General features: G+C 38.4%; 1 protein-coding gene across 1 annotated transcript; it reads left to right on the forward strand.

Annotated features, from left to right (window-relative positions):
- Window positions 1-5,777: 5,777 nt before the first annotated feature.
- Window positions 5,778-10,922, forward strand: CUNH15orf61 (chromosome unknown C15orf61 homolog). Its single transcript, XM_036243280.1, has 2 exons — window positions 5,778-6,123; window positions 10,707-10,922. Exons 1-2 carry the CDS (start codon window positions 5,778-5,780, stop codon window positions 10,832-10,834), a joined length of 474 nt encoding a protein of 157 aa, XP_036099173.1. The 3' UTR covers window positions 10,835-10,922.
- Window positions 10,923-11,440: the final 518 nt, after the last annotated feature.

Raw genomic sequence — 11,440 nt, forward strand, 5'->3', positions numbered from 1 at the left:
CTTTGTGGCCACTTTTAGCTTAAGAAACTAAAATGTGTCGTCTATTCACACACAAATAAAAAGGTATTTCATACCATGGAAATTGCAAATGTAGATGAACATTTTTGAAAGTTTTCTCCTGAAGGGAAAAATCAGATAAAATTTAATGTTATTGCACAGTAAATTCAAAACCTGTCCCATCTGAAAATACCAATCACTTCAAAACCTAAACTGACAAATTATAAACCAGGGTGGACTTCAGTATTTCTATTACATAATGATTCAAGGCCCCTTTAAATGGAGAGCCCCTTAGGCATCTCCATATTTGTTTATAGATCATTAACTACTTGACAGTGAGACTGGGGAGGGGGCATAAAGACTTACATCTAACACTCTAGGAGCCACTGTTGGTTGGAGATCAGCAATAAAGCCAACATATCTTAGGAATTTGATATGAAAATATAATTTGTGCTACAAGATGTCATATGCTACTCATAAATGTATCTGTTAGTAAAACAAGGTTTGCTCTGCGAAGCTGGGACCATAACTATGGCCCCTGTGACAGGGTGGATTTACTTGGCCATGTTTTCAAACGCTTCCCAAAACACTGACTACATATTATAAAGATTTGTAATATTGGAAACGTGCACATACAATGGATTGTATTATTTACCAGTGTAAATCATTATCTGGTTTCAAAAAGTCATGAATGTCTCCTTGCCACCAGATTCTAGCATCCACAGCAGAAGGCGGCAATAGAAATGTTTCCTAATGGAAAGTTCATTGAAAGCAAGCAGGCCAGAATTTTTATTCCTGATTCTTGTATATGATTTTGGATAAGATTCTTATCTATTTTGTAGTTTAATTTCTCCAGCTACCAACATTAGAATTTTAATTAAAACCATTGACCCTATATGGTAGTTTTTTTCTCTAACATCCCTCAAACACACTACTTATATTACTATATTATTAACTTTACTCACTTTAAAAAATTTATTATTCAATAAGTAGAGTACCTACCATATGCCAAATACTGTTCCATATGCTGGGTCCCAAAGGTTAACAAAACAGACATAAATCTCTGGCCTTGGGAAGTTCACATTCCAGTCGGGGCGAACTTGAGAGTAGTTTAGACACAAGATGCTTTTGGATGAGATTCTGTACCATGTTCCCAGTAAAATGTTTTACCAGAGTAATTCTTCTTTCCACTCTTTGTAACAGCAGTCCCAGCTGCCAGCTGACTCCTTGGGGGGCTGTCAGGACATCAATCAATTCCACAGAAGGCCTCAAGAAGACCTAGATAAGAATACAGCAGTTCCTTCCCTTCCTAATGACTTCTGCCATAACTCTGAACTTCCATGAAGATAACTTTGCATAAAACCAATGTATATTATCCTTGCCAGGGCAGACACAAAGCTATAGGAATGGAGAAGCAAGCAGTGTTTGCCACTGATAGGAGTGGGGAGAATTAACGAGCATTCATCCAGCTGTAGGGGTAACTCACCACCACCTCCTCTGGTGCTGAGCTTGGCTTAGAGGGCACTGAGCCATTAAACAGATTTGGGTTCCTAGCAGATTTGGGTGGCTCTTTGGGGCATCTGTTTTTAAGTTCCAGTGTATGCTGGTATACAAATCATCTCCATGTTCCTTCTTTCCTTCACCCAAAGTCCTTAAGCCTCAAAAGGGGAAATTGTAAATAAAATCCCAAGTATAAACATTTCTATCCCTTTCTTATAAGTCCTTTATTGTTTACCAACATGTTGACATATTCATCCAGTTCTTGCCTAAAATTCTCCCTCTGGGAATAGCAATGAATTACAATCTACCCTACTTTCTTTTAAATCATACTATTAGAAATATGTGAGTAAATCAGGATCTCACAGTAAGGTTACAAAAACATGAGAAATATTCAATATATGTACAAACTCATGTTTGGGTCATGTCTACTATGTATGTTCTCTGTACATACTTATTCATAAACACTAATAAGATATGTTAATATATTAACATTACCTGTAGAATTCATTGGGTTTTTTTTCCCAAACTTTTTATTGAAGTGTAATGTATATACAGAAAAGTGCACATATGTGTTCAAAGAATCCACTAACTAAATATACCCATTTAACTAGAATCCAGATGAAGAAAGAGAATAATTTGTAGGTTCATTATTTATAGCAAATGTACCTCTCTGGTGGGAGATGTTGATAATGGGGCAGGCTATTTATATGTGGGGCAGGAATATATGAGAAATCTCTGTACTTTCCTCTTATTTTGCTTGAGTCTAAAACTACACTTAAAATAAAGTTTATTATTTTTAAAAAGCTATAGAAATAAAAGGGAGAGAGAGAGAATAATCCCAGTCCCCCAGATGTCTCCTCATACTCCTTCTGGTCACTAGCCCCCTCTCTCCCCACCCTGCTAAGAATGACCACTACCCTGTCTTCTACCAGCATAAATGAGTTGTAGCCAGTTTTTATACTTTATATAAATAAAATCATATAGTTCTGGCTTCTTTCACTCATGTTGGTGAGATTTGTGCTCACTGTGATTCTAGATTAGATCATTCCTGCTCATTGCTTTATAGCATTCCATCCACGTGAATATACCATAATTTATCTAGCTGCTCTACTATTGACAGACATCTGAGTAATTTAGGTCAGATATTAAAAACCTAAAGTGTTGCCCTGGCCAGTTTGGCTCAGCAGTTAGAGTGTCGGCCTGTGGACCAGAGAGTCCCGGGTTCAGTTCCCACTGGGGGCATGTACTTCGGTTGCAGTTTGTCCCCAGCCCCGGTTGGGGTCATGTGGGTGGCAACCACTCGGTGTGTCTCTCTCACATCAATGTTTCTCTCTTTCTCTCTTCCTCCTTCTCTCCCTCCCACTCTATCTGAAGGTAAATGCAAAAAAAAAAAAAAAAATGTCCTCAGGTGAGGATTTAAAAAAATTAAAAATAAATTAAAAAAATTAAAAAAACATAAAGTGTTGCTATGACTATTCCTGTATGTCTTTTGGAGAATATATGAACACAATTTCTATTGGTTATTATTATAGATTGAATATTTGTGTCCCTTCTAAATTCATATGTTGAGTCCTTAATACTCAGTGTGACTATATTTGGAGATAGGGTCTATGAGGAAGTGATAAAGGTTAAATGAGGTCAAAAGGGCTCTTGCCCTTATCAGAAGAGGAAGAGACAGACACCAGAACTAGCTCTCTCTGCCATGGGAGGATACAGTAAGACGGAGCTGCAAGCCAAAAAAAGAACAATCACCAAGAACCCAATTGGCTGGCATTTAAATCTTAAACTTTCCAGTCTCCAGAACTGTGAGAAATAAATTTCTGTTGTCTAGCCACCCAGTCTGTGGTATTTTGTTATGGAAGCCTGAGTACACTGATACAAATATATATCTAGGAGTGATATGGCTGGGTCACAGGAATGCATACAGGCATACTTCAGAAATACTGCAGGTTCGGCAATCTTTTTGCTGGTGGACAGTCTTGAATTCAATTTGTAAAAACACAACATCTGTAAAGTGCAATAAATCAAAAAGCAAAAAAAAAAGATATGCCTGTATATTCAGCTGTAATATATACTCTCCCCCCACCACCACCACCATTTTTCCAAATTGGTTGCCAGCAGTGTATAAAAATTCTAATAGCTACCGTTCTTCACCAACACTTAGTACTTTCTATCTTTTCTACTTTAGCCACTCTGGTGGGTGTATAATGATACTGCATCGTGGTTTTAATTTCCATTTCTTGGATGATAATTGAAATTAAGCCATTTTTCACCGTTACTGTTTATTTCAGATGTTCTTCTTTGTGAAAAATCCATTCAAATATTGTCAACCTTTCTATTGGATTATCTTTTTAAATGATTTGTACTAGATTCCAGATGCTCTGTCAGATCTACGTATTGAAAATACTTCTCCCACTCTGTGAGTTACCTTTTCACTCTCTTAATAGTGCCTTTCAATGAACAAAAAGTCTTAATTAATGTAGTCTAATTTATCAATTTGTAGAACTATTTTTTAGCATGTTTTGAAAATTTACAACATCTTAGGTGTTTTTAAAACAAAAAACAAGAAGGGTAAATCTTTTCTAGGAGTAGCATGATATAGTCATGTTCATGCTAAGTACCATACACAGTATCACTCTTTTAAGGTTCCTTCTAAGGGATATGCCATTTCTCCATGCTTTGTAAAAAACTAAGTATTCATGTATTTATTTTTTAATTGTTAGATACAATGTCCAGTGGTAGTGGGGCCAAAAAATACATTTTCTGAGCTTGGTCTGCAGACTTCCTATTTATTATTTTTAGCTACCCAATTTCCTTCCAATAAATTCCTTTTTCACTAAAAACAAAACAAAAAGAAAACACCCAAGACAACAACAAATCAGCCTCATTGTTTTTCAACTCACCTATAAAGTTAATGTTGAAAATTTGAACTTACAAATATTTAGTAATAAAACCAGTTTTCATCTACTTTATATGTTGAGGTTCTGTGACAGATTTTTGTTTGAAAAAGGTCTCCGATGCTTTTAAAATTTAATTTAAAACCCATAGTACTGAATCACCTCCCTGGCTCCTGTCTTAGCCTCCCTCCAGTCATTTCTGTGCCAATCTAACCATATCATGTCTCCACCTAAAATCTTTTAAAAACTATTATCTAATAGGGAACCCTAGAAGGTAAAGTTCCCATTATTTGCATGATTACAAGATTTGGCCCCTCAATATCTGGCACATGGTAGTGGGTGCACAATCACTGTTTGTTGAACGAATCCATAAAAATTTTAGAATTTAAGAACTAGCCACACTATTCTATATTCCTCTTGCGTTTCAACGACAATAATAACTATATTCTGCTTACACATAATTGTTTCATTTGCATACAGCGCTTTCCAGGCACATCATCTTATTTAAACATGCTTTCTACAAATGAGTTTAGGGAAATAAGAGAAAATGCTTCCTTAGAAAGTAGGTGTATAAATTATCGCAAGAGGCTGCACAGCTTAATAAAAGGTTTTCCAAATATTCCTAAAGTAATATTTGATAATGGGTGACTGAGGATTATAAAGGTTTATAAGTGAAACATTCCTGGTCTGAGGTTCACCAGGCTTTTAGGAGAGAGGTCGGGCCCCACACCGACAGACCTGAGACTTTTTTTTTTAATAAACTTTTTACTTTAAAATACCTGGGACTTATTTTAAACCGTGAACACGACTTCACATGTCACAGAGCGAAGACCTAAACATAATTCTCCCTGACTTGACAGCCGATGCAAACCTGAGGGCTTGGCTTCCGACTCCCTCCTGAGGACACCTGCCCAAGTGCCCCCCGACACGCCCACTGCAGGGTTTCGCTAGAGCCAGGGCCTCGGAGACGGGTGTGAGTGCCGCCTCTCACTAAGGTGGTTAAGTGATTGTTTTAAGCCTTAGTTGTCCTCAGACCTAAACTAATAAAACCTCCCGAGCCCCCGGATTATTAACGACTGCACGAGGTCACCAGTGACGACTTCCCCACCGTCCCCACGCTGCCGACTCTCACTCTCCGCGCGGATCACTGGGCCCACACCGGCCGCACGCTGGCCCCTCCGCTCCCTCCGCGGGAGTCCGCCGGCCGTTCGCGCGCACGCGCTGCCGCTCCCCGGGTCTCTCGCGCACTCGCGCGGCGCTCGTCGGGCGTCCCCGCCGCTCGCCCCGAGGGACAAGCGCGCGCGCGCGCGCTTCGGCGGCCCCGCCCCCAGCAGCGCGCGCCCCACGGCGTCGGAGGGGCGGGGGACGCGGGCGCGGCCGGCCATGGAGGGCCTGCGGAGAGCCCACGAGGCCGCGCTCCGGCTGCTGCTGTGCCGGCCCTGGGCCTCGGGCGCCGCCTCTCGCCCGAAGCCCCGCGCCTCCGAGGTGCTGACGCGGCACCTGCTGCAGCGGCGCCTGCCGCACTGGACCTCCTTCTGCGTGCCCTACAGCGCCGTCCGCAACGACCAGTTCGGCCTTTCGCACTTCAACTGGCCGGTGCAGGGTGCCAACTACCACGTCCTGCGCACCGGCTGCTTCCCCTTCATCAAGTATCACTGCTCCAAGGCCCCCTGGCAGGACCTGGCCCAGCAGGACCGGTTCTTCACGGCGCTCAAGGTCGTCAACCTCGGTGAGTGGCCGGGGCGGGCGAAGCTCGACCCGCCGGTGATGGCCCCACTGTGTGCAAAGCACGCTGACACACCCTCGTGCTCCGAGCCTCGGACCACGTTGCCCGGGGGAGTCTTGTTTCCGCCCGGTGCAGGCTCGCCCCTGGTTTCCCAGGCACTGCCTCCGCGCCGCACCACACTGCACCCTCCTAGCACTGGCCAGGGCTCTGGTCTTTTGTATTCCCCGCCCAACAGGAGTTTATCAGGGCTACGTTGTTGCTAATGAATCGTCCCCCGGAAAGTGGGTGTTATCTACAGGCCTGGACTAAGGGATCACCCTGGGGACGGAGCATTCATTCCATCCCCATTCCTGCCGCTCTTAACTGGGAGGACCCCTACTTTGGGCAGTAAGAAGGAGGGTGTAAGCCCCTGGAAAGTGGCTCTGACGTTAAAAAATAAAATAAAAAAATGCCTCATTGCATGGCAGGATTTGCCCCCATGAACATCACTTTGTGTGTGCGTTCATATTCTAAAAATTGGAACTACTTTTTAAGTTGCTTTGTTTTCTTTATATGAAATGCCAGCAAGTTCCTTTTACTAACAGCGCCAAAGGTTTTTACCAGTCATATTCGGGTGCTTGGCCTAAAAGATATTTGAAAGATTCTGCCTCTTTAATATTTGTAGGTTTTCATGGGACTATTCTAATTCTGAGAGTATTTACTCCTGCTGGATGTTTATTTTCTTTTGGTTAATGACAGGACATTGATTGACATGGGGTATCTTTTATAGGTCAGTGAAAAATAGGCCTCAAGATGTTTTGAACCTATTAATAGCTGATACTAAATTAGGCCAGATTTTAGTAATTCAGAATCTTGACGTGGGAGCTGAACCTTGTTACCCAAACAGTTTTTTAAAACTAGAATTAAAGCTAAAGCAGCTGCACTAGTGTTACATAGTTTGATCACTCATTAAATTTAAATATGGTATGGTATGTGTATAATAACTCACATATGTCACTCATGGGGTTTTGAGCCATTGCTCCACTGGGATTGTCCTGGGTTCAGTCCAATAAAGAGCAGAGTATGTAGTAATGTGTAATCCTTTAAAAAATATATCTTATTGTCTGGCTGATGGACTATATAGAGCATGCCCACTAATTCTGAGGCTAAGGTGAAAGGGTGAGGTGACTTAGATAATTCAATTCATAGTTATTTGGAAAGACTGACATGATGACTAGATTCAAGAAAAATAAGTGTTAAAAAAAATTTTACTTTAGCATTTTCAGAATCAGAAAAAAAAAAATTCTTCCCAAATGAAAAGAGTAATAAGTTAGGAGGAGTATAACGGGAGAAAAAGTATAACATGAGCCGAATGCCTTTTTTAAAAGTTTTCACTGTTTAAAACCAAACACTTTAGAACACCTTAATAAATAGGGGCTTTTTCTTTTTTTTTTTTTTTAAGGTAGAAATTTAAAGAAAAGTAGGATACCCAGAACATTCTCACATAGAAAAGAAAAACATTTTGAAGAAAGACACAGCAGTCGCAGTTTTTGTTGTTGTTTTTTTAATGTGGAAGGGAAGGTCTAACGAAGAGTGATTGAATGGTCTTTGTGGTCTTTCAGAAATCCTAAAAATCCTGTTTAGCTCGGAATAAGAGTTTTAAGTTAAAACGGAAAACTTTCTGCTCATGCATGCTTTAATGCAAATTGGATTATACTGATAAAGACAATTTATTTATGAACTTTGTAAAGAGTAATTACTCACCAATTTGGTAATGTATTTTGTATTTTTGTCTGAAGGTTAGGAATGTGAATTAGAAAGTAGGATTCTTTCCTCTCTGATGTACAACTACCCCTCTGGATCATCAAGTACATAGTCTATTGATTAAAATACTCAGAATTTTATGTGTCTTCCTGCCTTCCAAATTAGAAATTACTAGAGTAATTCATTTTTCCATTTTGTAAATCATAAAGATTTCTTTCTTACCCATTTGTTCTCTTTCTCCTCCGCCTTTCCTTCAGTGGAAGCTGACATTTTACTGATGGTTTATCAGTCTGAGTATCCTGCTGGGAAGTAGATTGAGATTTAAGAAAAGCAACTTACCATTGGAATGAATGGGTAATCAGAGACTTGCTATGAAGTTCTAATTTTTTTAAAGTGTTTAATTTGACAGTGGTTTGTTTACCTACTGTTCAGCTGACTCAAAATGAATTATTATGGAAAGAACTGACTTTCCATAATATGGATGTTATGATATGTTTCAGACAGGCTGGAAAATTTTTAATTTTTCATAGAATCTTATAGACTCTAAAGCGTATGTACTATAAAGAAAATTATGTTTTTTAATGTGTAAATTATACAGTATAAGTGGCAACTCTTCTCATATAGTGTATTAGCCTGACTGTGTTAAATAGACTGCAGGAAAAAATATATATAGAATTTCTGACTCCTGTATCAGAACTCCATTAGCATTACTGGTATATCTTAGTTGATTTTTAATAAGAGATAATGTTGTTACTAAACTAGTAATCTTTGATCAGTCCTCCATTTTTGCTGGAAAAATATTAACCATTTATTTGTGTGATTTTTTTTTTTTAAGTGTCAACATTTAACTGGAAACTGTGGTAAATACTACAAAACAAACACAATTTTCAGTGTCACCATCTATTCCTTATGTCCTTAGAATTGGTTTAAAAGGTGTATTTTATATATTATACTGTCGGTATATTTAGAAAATTAATAATTGTTTCTACAGCCTGTTTTTCTTCCTACCTTCATTCGTTTTCAGCTTTTGAAGCTGTGATATCATATTTTAAATTTATTTTTTATTTCAACTGCTCCCTCTACTCTTCGCTTACCTCTACCTGGCTTGTTCTTTTTCTTCTCTTGTCCACTCGTTGACCCCTTGTCCCACTTGCCTTTTTTTTTTCCTTTTTGGTTAAATGAGTTATAAATAGCCTTATGTTGCTAGTGTTTTTGGATAGTTTGTGACATTCCCTTGGGGCATTGAGAGATTCTTTGGGGTATTACCAAGGCAAAGAAGGTAATATACTGTAAGAGATTTCATAGGAGTTCCAGGGAACTCTGTGATAGTGACAAGCTGTGACCCAGTATATTCCTAAAAATAGAGAGGTACCGCTTAAATGGGCATTTTTGCCTCTTCTCATTGCCAGCTAGTGATGCTTCTCCTGATTAATCTTTGGCATTACAGTGGCTGGAATGCAGCTTCAGGGAATAAGCACAAAGTAGTTCAGTGTACTTATACACTTAAAAAGAGCATAACACAGCAAATATACTCTTGCAGAAAAATAAGAAAAAAAGTTAGCAATATTAGTCCTGAATGTGTGTTGGTTTTCCTATTAACTAGAAAGAAAATGATTTACCACATGTACAGCTCCTTCTTTCAAATGTCATTTTCTGTTCAATCCCTGTACAGGAAAAATAAAATTAATACTTGTATAGGATATACAATATTTGTTATTGATTCATGTGCCTATGGTTTTATACTTATGTTTTTAATATGTTAATGGTAATTGGTTTTAAATAAATGCCTTAAAAAGATAGTTGTGAAAGTTTGTGTCCAGCAGTCTCATATGCATATGAGTGCTCATATGCATATCCAAATCTCAGTGTAGTATATGTTTAGTTTCATTTATCACAAATGTCAACTAATCTCAAATATATCAGCAAAATCTCATCAAATGGAAATATTCCAAGGAATAAACATGTTGAAGTCTATTATGTACCTATTTCAAATAGGTTGTAACAAGATTTTTTTCAAATCAAATGTAAAAATACTAGTGGGATCATTTCTCATGCCTGTTATTATACTAATTATACTAATATTTTCCTTAGAGTTAGGTTTTGCCTTAGTTTTGAAGACAGATATTTGACCCAGTTTCTTTTAAGTTATACAAAAAAAATTAGTTTAGCCCTGGCCGGTTTGGCTCAGCGGTTAGAGTGTCGGCCCGTGGACCAGAGAGTCCTGGGTTCGGTTCCCGCAAGGGTCATGTACCTCAGTTGCAGTTTGTCCCTGGCCCTGGTTGTGGTCATGTGGGTGGCAACCAGTCGATGTGTCTCTCTCCCATCGATGTTTCTCTCTCTCCCTCCCCACCCCTCTTGCTCTATCTGAAGAAAAATGCAAAACTGTCCTCAGATGAGGACAAAAAAAAAGTTAGTTTAGCCATCAGTGTTACTGTCTAACTTAAAGTACAGTAAAGTTGACCTAGTGATTTAAGCTCAACCAGGAGTATTTATAACTAAATTAATGAATGTTCTCTGTTTGCTTATTTGTGAAAAGAAAATAGAATTACTTCATAATTACTTGGAGGTAATGAATTAATGCTTGTAAAGTACTTTGAATTAAAATGTATACCAGCCATATCTTTAGATTTAAAAATCTCTAGGTTCACACAATTGTTACCATGTTCCACAAACAAATGAAATTGAAGTCTTAGATGAAGTCAATATTTACTCATGTTTTTATAATTCTATAATTTGTTGACATTGCTAAAGAGTGCTATGTGATCTGTAGCATGACAAATATATGAGTGCATGATTAATAAGTATTGATGTTCAGAAATAACATATTCTTTTTTTTTTTTTAGGTATTCCAACTTTGTTATATGGACTTGGCTCCTGGTTATTTGCTAGAGTCACAGAGACTGTGCATACCAGTTATGGACCAATAACAGTTTATTTTCTAAATAAAGAAGATGAAGGTGCCATGTATTGAAAGTGTACATTGGAGAACATAAATATTAGTGGATTTTCTCTTGTGTGTATGTACAATATTTATTTTTGATCCTTTAAAATAAAACTTTTGCAAACATCTTGTTCTTTCTTCAGTGTCTGGTTCTTTAAGATGAATGATGGCCCTCAAGAGGCAAAGATTTACGCCCTGGCCAGTTTGGCTCAGCAGTTGAGCGTCAGCCTGTGGACCAGAGTCCTGGGTTTGGTTCCCGCTAGGGGCACGTACCACCAAAAAAAAAGAGGCAAAGCTTTTCATATTTTGCTATATATTGCATACTCTATCCATTTAGCTAATGGGAACTAGAAACACATGACACTTATACCAATTTTTTCCTAGAACTATATTAAACTTCAGATAAAAATGATTATAACAAATATAGAGTCTAGTTAGGTATTAACAAATTCTCTTTGAAGAGAAAATATAGATACCCACACAAAAAAGGAAGGGAAAAATCTTTTATATAACATTGGAAAAATAGATTTTAGGATATATTGTGGGGATAATAGAATATCATTAGTAAATCCAAAGTTGATGAGAATTCTATTTACAATCTGAAATCTAAACCATTCAGTGGCCAGGATTTTAAGT

The sequence above is a fragment of the Molossus molossus genome, unplaced genomic scaffold, assembly GCF_014108415.1.
Source record: "Molossus molossus isolate mMolMol1 unplaced genomic scaffold, mMolMol1.p scaffold_m16_p_1, whole genome shotgun sequence".
Lineage (NCBI taxonomy): Eukaryota > Metazoa > Chordata > Mammalia > Chiroptera > Molossidae > Molossus > Molossus molossus.